The 21823-nt window shown below is 57.8% G+C and overlaps 1 protein-coding gene across 2 annotated transcripts; it reads left to right on the forward strand.

Annotated features, from left to right (window-relative positions):
* Positions 1-451: 451 nt before the first annotated feature.
* PLIN3 (perilipin 3) lies at positions 452-19699 on the forward strand. 2 transcript variants are annotated; one of them, XM_004771483.3, is made up of 8 exons: positions 452-559; positions 3025-3108; positions 5605-5791; positions 5965-6047; positions 9955-10240; positions 15070-15269; positions 16726-16851; positions 18865-19699. In XM_004771483.3, the coding sequence occupies exons 2-8, from the start codon at positions 3043-3045 to the stop codon at positions 19207-19209; spliced, it is 1293 nt and encodes a 430-aa protein (XP_004771540.1). In that variant the 5' UTR covers positions 452-559; positions 3025-3042; the 3' UTR covers positions 19210-19699. The 2 variants fall into 2 exon arrangements, with proteins under 2 accessions (XP_004771540.1, XP_004771541.1); XM_004771484.3 differs by having other exon boundaries at positions 18868-19699.
* The last annotated feature ends 2124 nt before the right edge of the window (positions 19700-21823 follow it).

Consider the following 21823-nt stretch of genomic DNA (forward strand, 5'->3'; position numbering starts at 1 on the left):
TGAGACAGGAACAGTTTTGGATTAAACGGTGCCACGCAGGTCAGGGCGGGAGGAAGGCACTCCGTATCTGTTAACTGCTGCGGCGAAGGCTGCTCATACTGCTGGGTCGAGCTCTGCTCCATCACCTTCCCGCCCGGGGTTGGGGCGTGGCTCCTCACGCGCAGCGGGGCAACGATCTGTCACTACCTCTGGAGAAAAGGGGAACTGGAGGACCCTAGAACTAGGATAGCACCTCCCTGGGCCGAGTTCATAGGACCCCTAGGTCGGGAGGGGGCGCCCTTGGCTGGATCAGGCGTCTTATAGGGGTCCCCCGGCGCGGGGTACCGCGCGGCCCGCAAACGCCATCCGCAAAAGGCTGGCCCTTCCCGGACTTCACTTGTGGCCCAACGTCCCAGACGGAGCGGGGGCGTGGCCCGGCGGCGGGCAGCCTCCCGATACGATTGGTCCTCCGGCCCGTCCTTCCCGAGCGCCCGCCCCCCTGGGTATAAAGGCCTCCCCGGGGCCTGCCCCAGACGGTTTCAGAGCTGCCCGTCGAACTGTGTTCGTGCCGCTGACCGCGGTAAGAGGAGGGGGCCTGATTGCGGTGGGGGGCGAGGTCCGCCGGGCCCCGGGGCGTCCCAGAGGAAGAAGACGGAGGGGAGACCCTTCCTTGGGGCTCTGCGGTCTGGGGAGGGGTCTCCAGCCTGGGTTGAGCTTTCCCGTCTCTTCCCCTAACGCCCCCTCAAAACCAAAACAAAAGAAAAAAGACCTATTTCTGGAGCAGAGTCAAACTTCCAAACTTTCTCTTTTCAGTTTCTGAGACATTCGTTGGAGGCGGGGCGGGGGCGCGTGAAAGAGCCCCCCAAAAGTGGCAGTATGAAGAGGGGGGTAAACCCCCCTCCTAAAACACAGCCTCCCTGAAAAGTCGGCTTGCTTTGCTAACGCAGTTTGGAGGCGAGCCGCAGCCTATCCTGCAGAGGAAATCGGCCCTCCTGGGTCCCCCGGGCGCCCCTGCCCCCCAATCAGGGGGCTTTCTGCCTCGCAAGGACCCCTCCTCGGCAAATGGGTTTGCCGCCCGCGGGACTTAGCTCCTCCCCCCGCCCGAGTTTCTGGTGGGCTCAGCTGACTCTGGGGAGGTTGCGGGCAGACCCCGCCCTCTTCCTTTAGGTGGGTGTGGCTAGAGGATTGCTCTGGGTGGCTGGGAAGGCCTGCTGCCCCTTATCTGAGACCTTGGGACCTTGGTCAGGATTGCTGGAACTGCCGGGCCTGGGACCTTGGTCTCTGGGAACTTTGGAAGTTGGATCCCGGCTGCCGCTGGGCGCCTGCGTGACCGCAACCGGCTCCAGCTAGCTCTCCCTGTGGCCGCTGGAACCAAGTTCAGGCAGCTCGCAGACTCCAAGGACTTTAATGGGATGCTGACATCTGTAGTGGCGGCCCTTGGCTAAACCGGCTCTAGGAGGAATTGATGGGCCAAGGGGATGGGAGAATGGGCCTCCAAGATGCCCAGGGAGGGGTGAGGGGAATAACTGGACTCCTGAAGATAACCAGGGGCCAGTGTGCCGACTTGCTCCGCTTCCCAGCTTGGGGAACTCAGTACCAAGCAGAAGCTCATTCCTGGGTCGCTTCACCTGTGTGTGAAATGGTTCTGTTTATTGAACACCTACTATGTGCTAGGTACTGAGCTAAGGACAACGTGTCGCTCTGCCAGTCTGTAGGGACTCTGAGCTAGAAATACATATCCCCATTTTTACAGATGGGGCAAGCAAGGCTCTGAGAGTGGGTGCTGCTTTCCCGAATCCCGCTGGGTACTGAGTTGCAAAGCTGGGGTTAGAACCGGTTTGGACTCCAGCACTGGTGCTCTCAAAACCTCAGTTTGCTGGCTTTGGGAGACAGGGCAACATGGCAGCCAGGAGGATGGGCCCCCTTCCTCTAGAATGAAATGTTCAGAATCAAGGTCAGGGGTTCACAACAGGCTCATCCCAGAATTACCAGAGGAACCAGCCCTGAAGGCAGGTTCTACCTTTAGCTCTTTTGTGCAGGTGAGAGGGCTGAGGCCAGGGAAGGGGAGGTTCCTTGCTCAACAGGGTACACCACGGGCGGAGCTTGGACTCCTGCGGTCTGTAGTCTGATGAGGGTTTACCCGTGTCCTCCCACCTGTCCAGGAAAATGGGACACACCTGCGGTGTTTCCTTTAGTACCTTGCAAACGAGAGCATGAGCCTCTCCTGGGAGCCTCCCTTATCCTGCCTTCCCTCCTGAGTCTCACCTGATAGGTCTGCCATAGGGTTTTCTTAAGCAGTTTGTGGGGTGTTTTGTTTTTAATGCTTAACCTTTTTTTTTTTTTTTTTTTTTTTTGAACCGATAATACTATCTGCCTGGCTCAGAAGTCAGAGGCTTTGTCCTGTCCACCTGATCTGCCCTGAAAGGTGGCCACTGTTAACAGTTTCCTATGTCTAAAGATCCTGGGCAAACAAAGCACAGGTTTTCGCCCTGTGTGCGGTATTCGTCTCAGAGTATCCCGGTCCAGCCAGTGACCTGTAGGTCTCTACGCCGTGGCCACTGCACTGGGATGGATCCTTGTTTTCTCTAGGCCCTCCTTCGGGGGAACCAGGTTGTTTCCATGCTCTGGTTGTGGCTGACACAGGGGCCCACGCCTCTGCCCACATGACAGTACAGGTGTGGGATCATCCCCTCAAGGTTTCCAGGTCACAGGGACGATGGCTCTTGAGAGCAGGTAGCCACGGGCAAATGGCTGTCCGTGGAGGTGTTGGGCCACAGGTGTCTCCCCGAAGTACTGACCCTGTGAAGCCCTTGGAGTTGACCCTGGAGGCGTGGCTCCGAAATCCGCTTCATCAGCAGCGCCTGAGTGCTGGTTAGGGCCCCAGACTCCCTGCCCCACCTGGCCCCGCATGGGGGCTCACAGGTGATCAAGAATGTTGGGGGGGCGGGCTCTGTGAAATAGGGGAGGGGTCAGAGGGCAGCCGTGAACTTGCACTTCCTCCTGGAGGGAGGGACGGTACCCTCACAGCCCATCTGTGCACCCCAGGGCCTGCTTCACAGAACCATGTCTACCAACGGGACAGAAGCCACCGCCACCACCCAGGCGACAGGAGAAGAACCGGTCCAGCAGGTGAGGGAAGGCAGGGACCCGTGGGGTGAGGCTCCCCACACCAGGGTGGCGGGGAGCTGCTGGCAGCATGTGGGTGGGGGTGGGCAACAGATCTCTTTCTGCGGCTGAGGGCAAGCCATCACACAGACCCCGGACAGGTGGGGGCAGGGACAGAACGGGGAATCCCGAAGGCTCTGGGGGAGATCTGGGGTCCGTTCGGAAACTGCCGCCGGCCTCCCGCCCCCACTGCTGTCCTGTCCGCAGGTGCTTGGAGCGTCATCCTAGGAAATCAGCCCCCCGTTATCTGCCCCCTTCACAGCTTCCGAACAACTATGTATAATTCATAAATAACACGACGAACATGTCATTTGCATATGATAAATGACATGACCTTGGGAAGGGTCCTGCCTCGGGGTTTTTCGTCAACTACCAAGTTCCACAGCCATCAGCACCAAACACTGTTAGGACATTCCTCCCTCCAAAGAGACCCCGCCCCGTCAGCACTCCCTCCTCGGTCCTCCTCCTCCCCAGCAACGGTGCATCGGCTGTCTGGCTCCGTGGGGTTGCCTGTTCTGGACATTTCGAATGGAATCCGGCCAGCTGAGACCTCTTTGTGCCTGGCTTCTCTCAATGAGCATGTTTTGGGGGTTTATCTGCCTTGTAGCGGGTGTCAGTGCTTCATTCCTTTCTTAAAATTGTGGTAAAATAACACACAACCAAAAAAAAACCTTACTTTTTTTTTTTTGAAGATTTACTTATTTGACAGATCACAAGTAGGCAGAGAGGGAGGCAGATAGAGAGGGGGGGAAGCAGGCTCCCTGCTGAGCAGAGAGCCTGATGAGGGGCTGGATCCCAGGACCCTGAGATCATGACCCAAGCAGAAGGCTTAACCCACTGAGCCACCCAGGTGCCCGAGGCTATGGATTTTTAAAAACATACTTAGAACCACCTGTTCTCTAATCCGCTCACCCAGCGATGGACATCTGGGCTGTCTCCACTTCTGGCCACTCAGAACGAGGCTGCGGGAACATTCATGTGCACCTTTTGTGTGGACATGTGTTTCCTGTCCCAGGTTAGATGCCTGAAAGTGGGCTTGCTGGATTGGAGGGGAGACATCGGACTAACCCCTGTGAGGCCTCGGGCCAGGGGTAAAGGCCAGGCAGCTGGCCTGAGTCCATCTCAAGTTCGTGACTGTAGGTGACTTACTCTTTCCATGCCTCAGTTAACCCTTCCATAAAATGGGTGAACACTCCCTATCTCCAAGGGCTGCCGATTGAGTGAGGTCACACACAAGCTGTCCACACATCCCCTGTGAGTTGAGGCTTCTGCCAGCACCTTCCCACGAGTGATCTCTGCGATTCCTACTGGACAGGCATGATTCCCCATGTGATGGGTGGGGAAACTGAGCCTCAGAAGGGCTGTCTTGACTCTATTCCGCTCTTACAGTATCAATGAACAGGAGTGGCCGTGTAGTATTAAAGCTTTATTTGTAGAACCAGCCAGCAGTGGAATATTAGCCCCATAAAGGAATAAAGCACTGACCTCTTCCACGATATGGAGGGACCCCCGGGGACACTGAGCTGAGGGAGAGCAGCCAGACCCAGAAGGACACATCCCGCAGGACCCCACTCCCAGGAGGTCCCCAGAGGAGTCCTGTCCACACAGACAGGAGATAGTGGGAGCCAAGGCTGGTGCAGGGGTTGGAGAGTGTGCTTCATGGGGACAGAGTCTCAGTTTGGGGAGATGGAAAGTTCTGGGAGACAGAGTGGGGGTGGCTCTAGGACAGCGTGAGTGTGCTTCATGCTGCTGAGCTCTGCACTGAAAATGGTTAAGACGGTAAGTTTTATATGTAGTTTACCACAGTTAAAAAAAAATTAAACACTGATAGGCGCTGGCCCGGGCATGGACCCCGAGCCCACGACGTTCAGGGAGAGAACCAGACACAGAAGGCCACACGGGGTGTGAGTCCATGTGTGTGACACGCCCAGAACAGGCTCCTCCTCGGACAGGAAGGGGGCTGGGGGCGAGGAGAACAAGGAGAGACCATTTTCTTGGAGTGATGGCAAAGTTCTAGAGTTAGCCACAGCCATTGTACAACCTAATGAAAATACTAAAAACCTTGGAACCGTGTGTTATCAAATGGTGGCATTAATGATCTGTGAACTCGATTCAGCTGTTAGGAAAAACCGGACAAGGATAAGAAGATCAGGTGTGGGCCCGGTGAGCTGTAGCTTGTCGACCCCGGGGGTAGACCCGGAGCCCCGTGAGAGCCGGGCTCTTGGCTCCGCGTGGCACGCGATGGGGGTCAAGTACGCGTTCAGACAGAGGAGAGGCAAGGCTAGGGTAGAGGACGCGCCCATGGGGCAACCTCGAAGCAGTGGCTTGTGCAACCACTGGGGATGCAGGGCAAGCCTGAGCTGAGGCGTGGCCTGGCCGGGAGTGAAATCGACAGTGGCGCCCCACCCCCACCCCGCCCGGAGCCCCAGGCCCAGCCCGCTGAGCCGCTTGTCCCCACAGCCCAGCGTGGTGGACCGCGTGACCACCATGCCCCTCATCAGCTCCACCTGCAACATCGTGTCGGCCGCCTACACCTCCACCAAGGAGAGCCACCCCCACGTCAAGACTGTGTGTGACGCGGCCGAGAGGGGCGTGAAGACCCTCACTGCGGCGGCCCAGCCCATCCTCTCCAGGCTGGAGCCACAGAGTGAGTGACGCCCCAGGGAGCCTGGGACCTACCTCCTTGGCTGTTCGGAGGGGGGTGGGGGGGTGTCTGCCCCACCCCTGGCCCTGTTCCCCCAAAGCAGCACCCTCCGGCCTTCCGGGCCCCGACGGGTGCACACATGCAGTGACTGCCGATTCCTGTCCTGTCGCGTGTAGTCGCATCAGCCAGTGAATACGCCCACAGGGGTCTGGACAAGCTGGAGGAGAACCTGCCCATCCTGCAGCAGCACACGGAGAAGGTAACTGAGCTCCGCCATCAGGAGCCGGTGGGGGACGGAGGCTCCGCGGGGGTGGGGGGCCTCCTGGGCTCCTCCTCTCATAGATTAGACACATGTGACCGCTCCTCCCTGACCCTTCTTCAGTCTGTCCCCACCCCCACCTTGAATCTACTCCCCACTGGGCCGCTAGAGGAGTGATCGAAACCCCAGCCAGATCTCTTCAAAACCCCCGTGTGTCTGTTCCGCTTCCAACCCCACCAGCCTCTGCACTCTGTTCAGGAACATCCGTACCCAGGTGGACAGGACACACATCTAGAAACAGAGTGCCTGCCTTGTGGAACTTTGATTCAGGGGAGGCCTGGGGAAGCAAATACAGTAAATGCTTCTGCCCCAGTCCCATCCCAGGCCCTTTGCATGTGCACTTCCTCTTTCATGAACCAGACTTTCAGGTCTCTGTTCAAATCCTACCTCTTCAGCGGGCTTCCCTTCCCTCTTAAAGAAGGTCCTTCTAGCTCAGCTCTGTTGAGAACTGTCTCCGATGTCTATGTTCTTTCTCCGCACCGTTCAGTATGGAAACCGCCAGGTATATGTGGCTACGGAGCACTCAGAGTGTGGCTGGTGTCACTGAGGAATTCAGTTGGCAATTTTAAATAGCAGCCCGTGGCCTGTGGCCAGCATCTCTCTAGCATGCCATGGATAGCTTCCCTGAGCCGTGAGTCACATACCACACAATGAGCTCATTGAAAGTCTACAACTCAATGGTTCTAGTATATTCATGTTGTGTAACCATCACCACCCGTTTTAGAACATTTCGTCACCCCAAAAGAAACCCCATATCCCTTAGCTGTTAATCTTTTTCCTGCCAAATGCTCCTGGCAACCACCATCTCCTTCCCGTCCATGGAGGGGCCTGTTCTGGGCGTGTCACATGCGTGGACTCACAGCCCTCCCTGAGCATTGTGGGCTCGGGGTCCGTCTCCAGGGGGAGTGCCTGTCCGCAGCCGAGTGACAGTCCTGTGCATGGGGGACACGTTGTGTGTATCTGTTCATCTGCTGATGGGCGTTTAGGTTGTCCCTATTTCGGGGCTGTTTGAATATCGCTGGACATTTGTGCACCAGTTACATGAATCCTCTTAGAACAGAAAAATGGTCTTTAATTGTCTCTAATTGCACAGCTCTGTGGCATGAAGCCCGCTCACACCGTCCTGCAGCCACCCCCAACCTCCGTCTCCAGAACTTTCCATCTCCCCACACGGAGACTCTGTCCCCATGAAGCACGGACTCCCCACCCTCAGCCCCAGCCCCGGCTCCCACCCTCTCCTCACTGTCTGCATGGACGGGACTCCTCTGGGGACCTCCTGGGAGTGGGGTCCTGCGGGACGGGTCCTTCTGGGTCTGGCTCTGCTCGCTGAGGCGTGTCCTTAGGGCCCCTCCACATGGTGGCAGGTGGCAGGGTCCCTTCCTTTCTGAGGCTGAACAATATTCCGGAGTGTGGATGGACCTTGTTTTTTCCCTCGCACCTGTCAGCGGATTGCTTCCACCCTGTGGGGCTTGTGAGTCGCGCTGAGAGGTGGGCTGAACGGGGGTGTCCCAGTTGTGTGGGCCTGTGGGGCTCCCTGCCACCCCAGGGCTTTTTAACTGCGTGTTTGTCCTCCCGAGTGGGGGAGGGCCAGGCTGCTTGGTGGCTGGCTGGGGCCCACCATCTAGCGTGGGGCACAGTAGATGCTTAATCTCCACGTTCGCCTCGTGGGACACATGGCCAACGCTCTTCGTGTCCGGCTGTCTCCCACCAGAATTCAGTGGTGCGGCTGCCCTGATTCTCCCGGGCTCTGTCCCCAGGCCCCCCCACCCCCGCCCCGGATAGTGGGCGCCTCCTGTCGGCCGGAGACTGCCCTACACCACGTCCCCCAGAGGCCGACCCCACCTGCTCCTGCAGGACTTGGTGCAGCGGGGACCGGGGTCTCCCCAGCAAAGGCCATGAAGAGGCTCGGTGGGCTTGGAAGGTGGAAACTGCCCAGTTCACAGAAGGCTGGAGAAGCTTCCCTGCAGAGTCAGCTCCTTGGAGCCGGGCGCTTGCGAGAATTTCTCATGTCCTGTTGTTGCCACCCCACGAGGCCAGCATTCCTTCTGTTTATAGAAGGGATGAGCTGGGGTGAAGCTCTCCGAGGTCGTCTGGCAGAGCTGCTCCCAGCTCAGAGGCGCTGTGCTCTCTGGACTCCTGTGATGTCACCTCCGCCCCAGGGTCACCCCAGGAGGAGGCAGTGCTCCCCGGTTCTGCCAGATGTGTGGTGTGGTCAGCTGGGGGACAGCCCCAGTGGCCACCTTTTCCACCCCGAGGAAACGAATTCCCGTGGACACGGGAGGTCTAGGTGTTCCGAGGGGTGCCAGCTGCCCCCCGAGAAGGGTGGGAATGGGGGTGGTGGTGTGGTTTTGGGCTTTGCGGAGAGCTGTCCGCCTGGCGGTCTGCTCAGAGGCTTAAGACTGGAGCCTCAGGTGCGGGTCCGCGAACACCCACTGTGTGTGGCAGCCTCTTCTGCGATCCCAGGGCCATTCTCGGGCGGCAGGTCCGGCCCAGCACCTGCTGTGCTAAATACAGTTTTCATCACACGTGGACACACCCATGCATTTCGATGTTCAGAGCGGCTTTTACTCTACAAGGGGCAGAGTTAAGTCATTGACACGGAGGTGGCCAGCCTGCCCAGCTAAACTCTTTCCTACGTGGCCCATCTCCAGAGAAGGTTACCAACCCTGTGACTACGCTGCTGCTAACCCAGGTCAGGGGCAGTGGAGTCAAAGTACCAGGTTAACATCCAGGTTCTGCCTTTGGGCCCAGACACCCCTTGCCGAGACAGCTGCTTAGCCCCCCCAGCCTCAGTTTCTTGTCCGAGGAATGGGTACGTGCCTTCCTCTTAGGGCTTTATAGGGCAGAAGCGGGTCCATCCTCTGAAGGCTCAGAGCAGCGCCCGTCTCCTATGGAGTGTTGGTTTTTACCGTTTTAACGCAAGCAGGAATAAATCCACAAGCGCCGTGACCTTTTGGGGCATAGAGCCCCATTTGCCATGCGGAGTTGAAGGTGGTTACTGTGTTCTGCTGGGAGTTTACGGAGCCAAATTTTAGACACCGGCTTGCATCCTCTGTGTTGCTTTGCTTTTGCTCGGGGTGCCTCTGCCCGGGTTCTCTGGGGGGCAGAGCAGCATCCCTGCCCTGTCCCCTCAATGGCAGGGGCTCCCCGCCTACCTCTTCGCCCCCATGTGTGTCCCCAGACACTGCCCAGCATCCCCTGGGGGCAGAATCACCCTAGATGAGAGCCACTGTCCTAAGGGAGTTGGTCCCCAGATGGTCCCTCCCACCAGGATTATGGTTCTCTGCGCGGGACGGGGCCGTCACCTCCGGGGCTGTCTTAGTCTCTTCTGCCCCACGATGGAGCCCTTGAGCCAAGCACTGATCTAACCCATCGTGCCCGTCTCCTGAGCTGCTGACCCAGGAACTTCCTGTTCCCCCATCCCAGAGGCCAGAAGTTCCAGAAGGGTAGCTGCTTCCTCTGGAGGCCCCTGCTTCACTCCCAGACTCCCGGCCTTGCCTGGCCTCCCCTCTGTGTCCTAGTCTCTCTCTGAAGACCTTCTCTTCAGATAATCACATTCTGTGGTCCTGGGGATCAGGGTCCAATGCACAGTCCCCTGTAACACTGTGGGTAAAGAAATGGAAGCACAGAGAGGTAGAGTGAGTTGCCTGAGGCCACACAGCCAGGACCTAGCAAACCAGGATTCACCCCAGGCTCCAGAGCTCAATGTCTTCACTGCTGGGTCGCATGTTGACCCTTGGGAGTCACCCAGAAACTGGAACTCCTCCTTTTGGGGTCCTTGGAGGCTGGGGTGCAGAGGTGGGGGTCCTCAGAGAGGACAGAGATGCTGACGCTGCCTCTGTTGTAGGTTCTAGCCGACACCAAGGAGCTCGTCTCATCCAAGGTGTCGGGGGCCCGAGAAGCCGTGTCCAGCGCCAAGGACACAGTGGCCACGCGAGTGACGGGGGCGGTTGACGTGACCCGGGGTGCTGTGCAGACTGGTGTGGATGCGACCAAGTCCGTGGTGACCAGCGGCGTCCAGTCGGTCATGGGCTCCCGTGTGGGCCAGATGGTGCTGAGCGGGGTGGACACGGTGCTGGGCAAGTCGGAGGAGTGGGTGGACAACCACCTGCCCATGACGGATGCTGAGCTGGGTAAGTGCAGCCCTTGTGCCTGGACGCCTCCGCCCCTGCCAGACCTCCCCCCAACACACACCCAGCTGGGGTCTGTCCCTCTGTGCCATCTCAACCCTGCCACCTCTCCCTCAGATTTGCTGTAGCCCCTTGTCAGTGCCCCCTGGACCAGTGAGTGCAGTGGCCTCCTCCCTGGCCCCCAATGTCTGTTCTCCTTGAAGCAACCACTAGAGGGCCCCTGTGAGCACCAGAGCCTGGTTCTGTCCTCCTGCCCACAGCCCTTGGGGTCTCCCACCTCCTGTTGGGTAGAAACCCAAGTCCTCCCCGCCAACCCCCCCTATGCACTTATCTACCTCCCCTTCTTCATTCTGCTCCAGCCACACTGACTCGTTGCTGATCCTGACCATGCTCCCACCCCAGGGCCTTTGCACCAGCTGTTCCCCTCCACTGGGAGCATTCTTCCCCTAGACACCCTTCCACCTCCAGCTCTGCTCAGTTGCCACCTCCCCAGTGAAGCTCAGATCGCCCCTTCCCTTGTCCAGACTGTGTCTTGAGGCCTGCCCCCGTCCCCTCCTGGCTGGGCTCTGTTTTTTCTCTCCAGCACTCGTCATCAGCCCCACAAAGCAGCTGCGCACTGTCTTGGTCGCTGCTGTGTGCCACGTCTAGAATGGGGCCTGGCACTCAGCAGGCATTCAGACTCTTCTCTGTCACCCCCCCACCCCTGCCCCAGGCATGCATTTGTCCATTCGGATGTTCCTTGAATATCAGCTGTGTGGCCAAGTCCTGGGGACACCACAGTGGACAGAATTCTGCCCTCCGGGAACTCATAGTATAAAATACAAGGAAAGCAGGCTAAAGGAGAGATTTCGAGGGGAGAGGATTGGGTAGATGTTTCTGAGGAGGTAACACGACCACAAATGCAGCAAGCGAATGAGCTAGGTAGCTACGTGGATGTCAGGTTGGAGAGGAGTGGCAATACCAAGGTCCTGGGGCAGGACCTGCTTGGTGGGTTAGAGGAATAGCAAGGCAGAGTGGGCAGTGGGAGTTGGGAAGGGGGGCAGGGCAGGTCGTGCACGGCCTAGGGAATCCAGGGGAGGACTTGGTTTTACCCCAGGGAGGTGGGAGTCCTGGAGGGCTGTGGGCAGAGGCCCCAGGACCTGGTGCCCTCTGGTGGCCTCTGAGGGGATGGCAGCCTGGGGTTTGAGGGCAGGACCGGGACCAGCGCTGGGTTCCTGCTGGTGTGGTGGGGACTGGTCCAGGTGGAGGCAGGAATAGATAGACAAACCGGGGATGAAACTGTTGAGACAAAGCAGTGTCCTGTGTGGCCCACCATTGGCTCTCGTACCGTGGCTCTTGGACTTTGGCCACGCCGCAGTGCAGACTCTGGTGCCCACAGCCGTGAGGGCCCGCGGGGCTGCGTGTGAACTAGACGCCACACTCCATCCGACTTTGGCCAGACTTGGTTGGTTTGGATAAGGAGCCAGACATTTGGAACAATTGGAAGGAGCTGCAGGACAGATCAGATTGTGGGATTCCTGACGGCAGCACCGTGGGCATTCGGAGCTGGGCCATTCTTTGTCGGGGTGTCCTGGGTGCTGGGCGGGGGTGGAGCAGCGTCCCTGGCCCCACCTCCTCGATTCCCGGAGCACCCCCAGGGTGACCAGGACAGGCGTCCCCAGACACCGCCCTGCAGCCCCTCCCGGGTGAAATGCCCTGCTTCCCCTGGACCTTCGCACAGAGGGAATCGTGTGGTTCCGTGGTGGGTGAGCACCTCCGCCTCGGTCTTGACTTCCTCGTTGGACTGGGATTGGGATAACAAGATGTCGCTCCTCTGAGTGCCCCTTCTGTCTCCGGTAGCTGGAAAATTGTCTTGGAGGGAGTTGTCTGGGGCGGCTTGGATGAGCCCAGGTGCAAGTTGTGGAGGAAAAGCAGGGCAGGTGGCTGGCTTCCCCCCTTTATTTTGTTATTTATTTATTTAAAGATTTTGTTTATTTATTTGATAGAGAACGAGAGAGGGAACACAAGCAGGGGGAGAGGGAGGAGGGAGCCAGAGGCAGGCACGTAAGGACTGAGCCCCCAGGCGCTCCTCTCCGGCTATTTATTTTGGCATCACGGGCTGGTTTGCCAGCCTCGCCCACTGTCAGTAGTGGGTGTTCAGGTTATGGGTGTGGGTGCAAAGATTCACAGGACATATTCCAATCCCACACACACGCTTTATTGACCTTTCTCTTGTCCCACTACTTTTGGCTGCTCAGAGACCCCCGTCGAGTTGGCTCTGAGTGTCCATGATTCTCCCTGGGAATCTTCCAGGGAACGGGGTGGTCCTTTGCTCTCCGGAGAAACTTGATGTCTCAGGCGGGCTGGGGATTTAAAGCCCTGAGACGTGTGGCTTGAGCATGGCATGTCACTTGTCCTTTGAAGGTCCAGAACCCAACCCCAAGCCTCTCAAAGGAAGGGCGCTGCTGGCCCGTGGTCAGTGCTGAAGCCAGGCAGAACCAGCTGTGGGTCTCTGCCCCTGAAGGCAGGGGGAGAAGGCAGGGTCTGCTTGGAGGAAGATCCTGTGCCAGGCTGGGGGGGCCACTGCAGAGAACAGATCCTTCTGACCAGCCCTGCTTTTGTGTTGGTTCCTTGTTTCCGTGGGGTGAGGGTGAAACCATTGTACGTAGGGGTGCTTGTGGTTTTGGGGGGTGACGGGTGTCTGGGGGGAACGTATGAGCTTCATTCTTTTTAAATGTCATCGTGAAATGATTCTTCCATGGCATCCTCTTCCCCAGCCGACTGACTGGTCAGACTACCTCCAGGCCGCATCTGACCTACCACTTGCATTTGTAAATAAAGTTTTATTGGCACACGGCCACACGCATTTACATGCATGTGGTCTGTGAGTGTTTTTGCATTGAGGTGCGGTATAACTGCCTGCAAAGACCAAAACACAGACTGTCTGGCTGCATACAGAAAAGGTTCTGGGATCCCTGGGTTATGTTCTGGAAGTATGTTCTTCTGGAATTTGTAATGTTCATAGAAACAACTGAAATCCCCGGATTGAAGGCTTACCTTGATTGAGCAACAGGTCAGTGACTGCCTGTGGGATTTTGTTCTTCCCATCTTTTGTTTCTGGAACAGTGGCTGGCCAAAAGAGATGCAGAGCTAGAACTAGGTGGCTACGTGGAGAGCTTACTTCCCAGAGAGCCAGGCTCTTCCTGCCTGACTGGGGGCACATCTGTGGTGCCCTGGCCCCATGTTCCTTAGTATGTATTTGATACACTTTTCAAAATCAGCATTTTCAGATTCTTTTTTTTTTTTTTTAAGATTTTATTTATTTATTTGACAGAGAGAGATCACAAGTAGGCAGAGAGGCAGGCAGAGAGAGAGAGGAGGAAGCAGGCTCCCTGCCGAGCAGAGAGCCCGATGCGGGACTCAATCCCAGGACCGGGGAGATCATGACCTGAGTTGAAGGCAGCGGCTTAACCCACTGAGCCACCCAGGCGCCCTTCAGATTCTTTTAGAAAGGAAACTTTAGCACTTACGGAAAACGGGACCCCATACCATCTGCTATAAATTGGTCACACAAACACCTAATGTTCATTTGGGTTCTTTTTTTCAGTATGAGGTCCAGATGTCACAATTCAGACAGCTCTGACTCTGGTGGTTGTAGGGAAGGGGGAACTGAGGCTTATTGGCAAAATCACTTTGGTGTAGAGCAGGGAGTGGCAGATGTTTTCTTAACCAGATGGTAAATATTTTTGGCTTTTGGGGACAGTTAGTCTGCAGCTACTAGTTAAGTCTGCTGTAAACACAGAAGCACAGAGGAGAGGTAAATGAATGGGTGTGATTGTGTGCCAATAAAACTTTGTTTATAGAGACAGGTGACATTCGGCCTGGGGGCCGCAGTCTGCAGACCCCTGCTCTAGGGCATTAGTCAGGAGGTCTGGAGTCAAATCCTTATCTGGTTATTTACAGAAGTCAAGCTTGTACCTACTCTGTTAAAGTTTGAAAGGAGCAGACCCGCTAGGATAAAATCAGGACGCGCAGTTTCCATCCTGCCCTGTTGCAATGACACGGGCTCTCTCTGGACTAGATAGTCCTTCCTTTACCTGCTGTTAAGACAGTTCTCATGTGGCTCAGACCTGCCCCCGGCAAGTGTTGGGGTTAAGAACCTGGTGTCAGGAGGCCTGGCTTCAAATCCTGACTTGCCACTGCCTGGCTGCGGGACCTGGGGAAGTCACTTCCCCTGCAAGTCCCTGTTTCCTCGTCTGTAAAAACGGGGTAACGGTGCCTCCCTTATGGAGTTGTTGAGGTTTAAAGAGAAGAGTGGAGGAAGCACCTAGAACCTTGTGAAAGGTCGGCCATGTAATAGGTGCGGGGTGCTAATACAGGACTGGCCAGCTTTTTTCTGCAAAGGAGCAGATTGTGAATATTTCAGTGTCCACAGGCCAAGAGGCCACTAACTCCACCACTGTAGTTTGAAAGCGGGTGTAGATGTATATAACTGATCTGCAGAGCTGTGCTCCAGCGTGGTGCAAAACCGGAGGCTGAGCGGATGTGCCCGAGGGCCTTGGTTTGCAGACTCACACGCTTAATCCTGGCCACGGCGGTTCCCAGCATACCCATCTCGCAGATGGGGAAAACTAAGGCCGGGGACTCTGGTGCAAGGCTTCCCAGCTTGCAAGCGGCAGCCCTTGGACGGAGAACCCTCAGCAGCTAGCTTGTGGGCAAGCCTGCGCGGGCCACGAACCTATGTGTGCGCCCCGCCTCAGCGCCCCCACCGCGAGCCAGAGCTGCCAGAGCTGCGCGGGCTGCCGCCACCGCCTCCCGGCCTTGACGCGGCCTCTGGTGCTTCCTCCCCGCAGCCCGCCTCGCCACGTCCCTGGAGGGCTTCGACATCGCGTCGGTGCAGCAGCAGCGGCAGGAGCAGAGCTACTTCGTGCGCCTGGGCTCCCTGTCGGAGCGGCTGCGCCAGCGGGCCTACGCGCACTCGCTGGGCAAGCTGCAGCTCACGCGCCAGCGCGCGCAGGAGGCCCTGGTGCAGCTGGCGCAGGCGCTCAGCCTGGTGAGCCCCCACCCCCACCCCTGTGCATCTCCCGCACACCTGGACCGGTGGGAGGGGGGCCGGGCGATAGGGACTGTCTGCCAGCTTGGGGGTGGTGGTGGGGGTGGTGGTGTGTGTCAGGGCTCCAGCATAGGAATTGGGGGGATGCAGTTCAGCCCACGACTGCGGGACCGGCCGGCGGAGGCCCTCCCAGCTGCGGTCCGAGGGACCAGCGGGCGGCAAGAGCATGAACCCCTGAGCGTGAGATGCGTTTTGGTGGCAGTTCCGTTTAAAGCCCCCAAATCGCCCGTTTTTAAGCGTAGGGTTTGGGGAGTTTTACAAGTAGAAACAGACACGTAACCAGCACCGCAGTCCAGATGTGGGATGGATGCCATCACCCGGGAAGGTCCTCTCCGCTGTCACATCCTGCCCCCGCCCAGAGCTCTGTCCCTTCTGGAAAGAGCTGAGTTCCTGCCGCCTGCCTCTTTGCTTAGCCGCCTCCGCTCAGCGCTCACCCCTCTGTCAGTTTCTCATTGGGGTAAACCACACACAGCGTTAAAGGTGCCATCCTAAGCATTTCCAGTGCACAGCTCGGTGGGGCATGAAGCACACTCACACTCATGCAATCATCCTCACCCTCCGTTTCCAGAACATTCCATCTCCCCACACGGAGACTGTCCCCATGAAGCACGGACTCCCCCACCCCTTGACCCAGCCCCGGCTCCCACCCTTTTCTCTCTGTGCGGAGGGGATTCTTCTGGGGACCTCCTGGGAGTGGGATCCTGTGGGATGGGTCCTTCTACGTCTTTCTGCTCTTACTGAGCCCCATGTCCTCCGGGTCCCTCCACATCATGGTGGCAGGGGTGAGGGTCCCTTCTTTTTTTTTTTTTTTAAGATTTTATTTATTTATTTGACAGAGAGAGATCACAAGCAGGCAGAGAGAGAGGAGGAAGCAGGCTCCCCGCTGAGCAGAGAGCCCGATTCGGGGCTCGATCCCAGGACCCTGGGATCATGACCTGAGCCGAAGGCAGCGGCTTAACCCACTGGCCACCCAGGCGCCCCGGGTCCCTTCTTTTTTAGGGCTGAAGAACATTGCACTGGAGCACTTTAATGTCCTGCCTGTGTTCTTCCTGCTGACATTCTGTTGGCCAGAGTTAGTCCTGTGGCCCCGGCCCAGGCGTAAGAATTCCGTCAGGTTCTCCTTGTGCCAGACAGACCGGTAGGAGCTACAGAGCATTTTGGCCACTTCTTGCACGCACGATGGTGATGAAACCGTAGCCGTGCAAAGCCTCTGTGAGAACATTATCCCTCCCGCCTTCCTTGCCTTCGCAGATCAGCTCATTTTGGATAGGAGGAGGGCGCTGTGGCTGTTCCCGGGATGTGCACGGGGCTCTGCCGGCCCTGGTCAGGTGCTGGAGGCAGTCGCTCTCCTGTGTCCGGCTCTCACTCTCTCTCTCTCCTTGTTCTCCTGTCCCAGATGGAAAACGTCAAGCAAGGAGTCGATCAGAAGCTGGTGGAGGGCCAGGAGAAACTACACCAGATGTGGCTCAACTGGAACCAGAAGGAGCTCCAGGGCACGGAGGCGAACCCGGCCAAACTAGAGGTACCAGCCTGGGGGACACATGGGATGCTTAGGGCACTGACTTCCCTCTCCATGCCCCTGCTGGATGGACTTACCTGCGTGGAATACTTTCCGTATCCTCTCCTCCCATTCACTGCCTTCAGGACACACCAGCACCTCCTCCAGGAAGCCTACCTAGATTTCCTCTCTTGGGTGTGGGTGTTGCTTTTGAACTGTGATACACTTGATAGTGATGTCTCTCAACCTGCCAAAATTCTAAGCCACATCTCTTTCACCTTCTCCCTTATTCCGGTGTCACTGAGCCCTCCCTACTCCCCTGCCTGGCTCCTTGTGACGACTCCTCACTAACGTCCTGTGGTCCGTCCCATCCGTCCCAGGTGTTGGCCTCTCCTGCCGCGCCCCTTCACCGCCTCTGCCGTCACTCGTGGACACTTCCCTTGAGTCAACACCTTACATGACTTTCACACCCCATTGTGAACGTCCCTCGGTCTCTGGGTTTGTGGAGGTGGGGGGAGGGGGGAGGAGCCACCTGCTCCGTGGGGTTGAGGTTTCTTTGGGGGGAGTGATGGAATGTTCTGGAGGTGGAGGTGGTGGTTTGCACAACCTTGCGAATATACGAGAAATTACGGAATTGCACACTTAAAAGGGCGAATTCTCTGATCTGTGTTAACACTCCCGTGTAAAAAAGTTGAGTTCCTTTGTCACGAACACACAGCGTTACACATCGATGTTCCAACAGGTAGCACCAATATCGGTGCACACGGTTAGCCTTCAGACCCAAACCACCCCAAACCGTCTCCCTTTCCCCCACTGCTGTGGGCGGCCCCAGGAGCTGTGGATGTTGACTCTGGTCGGCTCCTCCCCGCCACGTTCAAGTTCAGAGCACTCTGTCACAGGTGCGGGCAAAGTCCTGCCGCCCAGCCTGCCCTCTTCCCTGAATGGGGGAGGGAGGTTAAGGTCCCAATTTGCACATGGACACTGCGGTCCTTCGCAGCACGTACGACTTCTGCCTAGAAGGTTCTCCCAGACCTCTTTTTTAAAAACAACAGAAAAACTTTAAAAGTGGAGATAAAAAGTGCAGTGTCTTATACTTAAGAAAAAAAGTTTTACAGAGATACAATTCACAGACTCGAAAGCCCCCCATCTGTACAATTCAGTGGTTTTTAGTGTATTTGCAGGGTTGTGAGACCGTCCCTGTGACCCGTTTGGAACATTCCCGACAACCGGAAAGGAGATCTTGCCCCCATCAGTAGTCACTTTCCCCTCCCCGGCCCCTGGCCCCATGAGCGCCCTTCCTGTCCGTGGAGAGCCTGCTCTGGGCTTATCACACCAGTGGACTCACTCTTGTGTCTGTGTCTGGTTCCCTCCCTGCGCGTCGTGGGCTCAGGGTCCGTCCCCAGGGCCGCATATGTGGGCGCCTCGCTCTTGCCCGCAGCTGTGGGACCCACCCGTGCGTGGGTGGGTCATGTGTTTTTACCCGTTTACCAGATGATGGACATACAGGTGGTCTCCACTTTGCCTCCTGTGGACAGTGCCTTATGAACCAGTCTTGTACGGATGTGTGTTTCTGATTTTCTTGGGTGGGGGGATTCCTAGGAGGGGAGTTGCTGGACTATTGGCAACTCGGAGGTTGGACAGTTGCAAGGACCACCAGGCTGTCTTCCAAAGTGACCGCACCACCAGCCACGTCCGGGGGCCCCGGGTCCTCCCCAACACCTAACACTTCTAGATCCCGCTCGTCCTCGTGGGCTCGAGGTGACGCCTCCTGGCGGGCCTGCTCCCGTTTCCCCGACGGCTGGCAGAGTTGAACCTGCCTGTGCTGGTTGGCCGCTGCTGACCGCCTGTGGAAAGATGCCTCCGCCTCTTTCCCACTTTGGTACCTCGGTCGCGTGGTTCCAGACTCAGAAGAGCTGGTGTCCCGGACCACCGCAGGGAAGGGCTCCTGGGAGGTCGGCGGGAGAAGCCTCTCCCGGTGCCGGTTTGGGCTCCAGCTGCCCCCAGCGCGCTCGGTCCTTATCGGCCGCCCCTTCTCAGCAGGTGGAGACCCGGACGCTCACCATGTTCCGCGACGTCACACAGCAGCTGCAGAGCACCTGCGCCTCGCTGGGCTCCAGCATCCAGGGGCTGCCCAGCCACGTGAAGGACCAGGTGCAGCAGGCCCGCCACCACGTGGAGGACCTCCAGGCCACCTTCGCGGGCATCCATTCCTTCCAGGACCTTTCCGGCGCGATCCTGACGCAGAGCCGGGAGCAGGTGGCCAAGGCCCGAGAAGCCCTTGACCACATGGTTGAGTACGTGGCCCAGAACACGCCCATCACGTGGCTGGTGGGACCCTTCGCCCCGGGTATCGTTGAGAAACCCCCGGAAGAGAAGAAGTAGGACGGGCAGGAGGAGGCGGAGGGACTTAGTCTCCCTCCGAGGGGCCGGCCCGAGCCCTGCGCCCGCGCCCGCCCCCTCGCCCCCCAGCCCATCTCAGCTGCCACCTGGGAAGCGGGAAACTGACCCGTCCTTCCTCCCCCTCCCTGCGCTCAGAGGCAGCACGGCCTGAGCCTCACCTCCTCGGTCATCGGGGAAGTTTCCAGAAAAAAAAAAAAAAATGCTTTTTAGGAGGTCCTCCGTCTCCCTGGTTTCTTTTTTCTTAAAAAACCGGGGACAGATTTCTTCTACCCCAGCCTCCTTTTCTAAATCACACCCCTGGATAGCAGCCTTTAACTAACAGGCTCGGGACTTCTGGCCTCCGAAGTGGGGCATGGGATGGAGGCAGAGCCGCTGTGGCCCGTCCTAGAGCAGATGGGGGCTGAGATCCGCCTGACTGGCTGTAGGAGCCGGAGGCTTCAGCATTGCCTTAATAAATTTTACCTGCAGCTAAGTGTGGGCCGTGTGCACGTGTGTGTGCACGTGTGTGCGCGCGCACGTGCTGACTCACACGTGTTCCCCAAGAGCTGGGCAGTGCAGGGGTCTCTGTATGGCCTTCTTGGCCCCTCCCCTGCTCTGCTCACAAGCATGTGAACTGGACCGGGCCAGATCTGGGGCGGGGCTCCAGGGTTCATCTCCCCCACCCTGAGCTTTGCCCCCTGTGCCATGTCCTGGGGCATCTGGCAGAAGCAGAAGGCCGGCTGCTTTTCCTAGACCTTCCTAGGTGATGGGGGCGAGGGGGTGTGGCAAGTGGCCCCCCAAAGATGGCCACGTCCCGATGCCCAGGATCTGTTGACTATGGTCCCTCAGGTGGCGGTGGGGACTGTGGAGATGGGGGCAGGATGGTCCTGATGATTGGGTGGGGGCCCTCCCGTCATCATGAGGTTCCTTATGAGCGGGAGGCTGGAGGGCGGGTCGGAGAGGGTGAGGACAGAGGCAGAGGTCAGGATTTGAGATGGGCGGGTGTTCTCTCCACCCTGAAGATGGGGGAAGGATCTCGGGCCTGGAGAAGCGGGAGAAGTCAGGGAAACGGGATCCCCCCGACCCTGAGCATCTAGAAGGATCCAGTCCTGCCAACACCTTGGTCTTAGCCCCGTAAGGCTCATTTCAGACTTCTGACCTCCAGAACTGGGCGGGGACAGGTGTGTGGTGTTCCCAGCCTCTGAGCCGGCCTGCCTTGTTGGAGCCGCCCCTGGAGACTCGTCCCGGACCAGGGAACTCCTGGTTGCCCCCGGACAGACCCCAGCTCGGAGATTTCCGGAAGTTCCGTCCCCTTCTGTGCCTGGCTGTGTGCCCACTGCCGTGCTCACATCTCCTTAGAAAACGCTGCAACCGAATCCTTCCGTCGTGCCCACTCTGGCCCACGGCTGTTCCACGTGTGTCACACACCAACCCTCTTAATCACCTCCGCTCTGCGGGTTAGGTGTCGCAGCTTTACAGACGAAGGGCCGGGAGCACACTGCCGGGTAGGGACTTGCCTTTCTCAGTGTGACCCTGACGGCAGAGTCCTGCTCCTGTCCCTTGCACGCTTCCGAGGATGGGCATCCTGTGCTCTAGCTTGGGATGGGGCATGGATGTACCAGCCCGCTCCCTGGTCCCCTTGTGAGTGACCCTCTAGCCTTAGGGTGATCACCCGAGGCCAGCTTCTCCCAGACCTGGAGCAAAGATTGCGTTTGAATAACCTGGTACTTAGGTTTTCTTTGGGTCTCCCCCACAGCACCGGTGACATTGGGGCTGAGTTGCTTTTCTGGGGGCCACCTTGGGCACCTTGCCCCACACTTGATGTCAAGGGCACTGCCCCTCCCTCAAGTGGTGACCACCACGGGTGTCCTCAGACGCGGACGCCTGGGGAGAACCACCAAGTCATCTGGCTTCGCCAACACTTTTTCTTTTTTTGTCTTTTTTGCTTTAATGAGTCCCCGAGATTCCCCATACAGGCCCCCTAATCTGTCAGGGAGCAAATCTCTTTCCGCACCTAACAGCGCCAAGCCAGCATTGGGTGTGGCTGGGAGCCGGGCACTGCTCTGAGCCCCCAGGCGCAGCCCCTGGCCGATGTCCCAGCACTGAGCTTCCCATTTTGTGGATGGGGAAACTGAGGCAGGTAGTAGTCCAATCGTTTCCTCGGAGTCTCCCTGTCAGTAAGGGTCTGGCAGGCGGGTCTGAGCCCTTGTCTTCCTGTGTGCATCCCCGACTTGCCCGAGGATATCAGCAGATGGGCTGCCCCCCAACCCAGTCCTCCGTGGCTCCCTCCGCGAATGGGGTGTACTGGTTAGCTCTTGCTTTGTGACAAGTCAGCACTAACTTAGTGGCTTTAAAAACGTTCTCTCCCATTCTCTCACAAAGTCATCGTGATGTCGTTACGGGACCGTTGCTTGTCATGGGTGTCATCTGTTATGTCGGTTCCCGTTCCAAAAGCAATATGCAGGCTTTTCTTTATGTTAAAAAAAAAAAAAAAGTAATGTTGATAGTCCTGGGGTAAAATAAAGGGGGAGGTAGGAGGTGGGAGGGGCTTGTCTTTTGCAAACTCTGGGCTCTTGGTGTGTCAAATGTGGGGGATGTGGGTGGCCAGGTTGTCAGT

Source organism: Mustela putorius, unplaced genomic scaffold, assembly GCF_011764305.1.
Source record: "Mustela putorius furo isolate JIRA1106 unplaced genomic scaffold, ASM1176430v1.1 tig00000095_pilon_pilon_pilon, whole genome shotgun sequence".
Classification (NCBI taxonomy): domain Eukaryota; kingdom Metazoa; phylum Chordata; class Mammalia; order Carnivora; family Mustelidae; genus Mustela; species Mustela putorius.

Coding starts and splice junctions, on each gene's coding strand:
- PLIN3 (XM_004771483.3), top strand. CDS start 3,043: ATGTCTACCAACGGGACAGAAGCCACCGCCACCACCCAGGCGACAGGA. Junction 5,792..5,964: donor CTCCAGGCTGGAGCCACAGA/GTGAGTGACGCC, acceptor TGTCGCGTGTAG/TCGCATCAGCCAGTGAATAC. Junction 6,048..9,954: donor TGCAGCAGCACACGGAGAAG/GTAACTGAGCTC, acceptor CCTCTGTTGTAG/GTTCTAGCCGACACCAAGGA.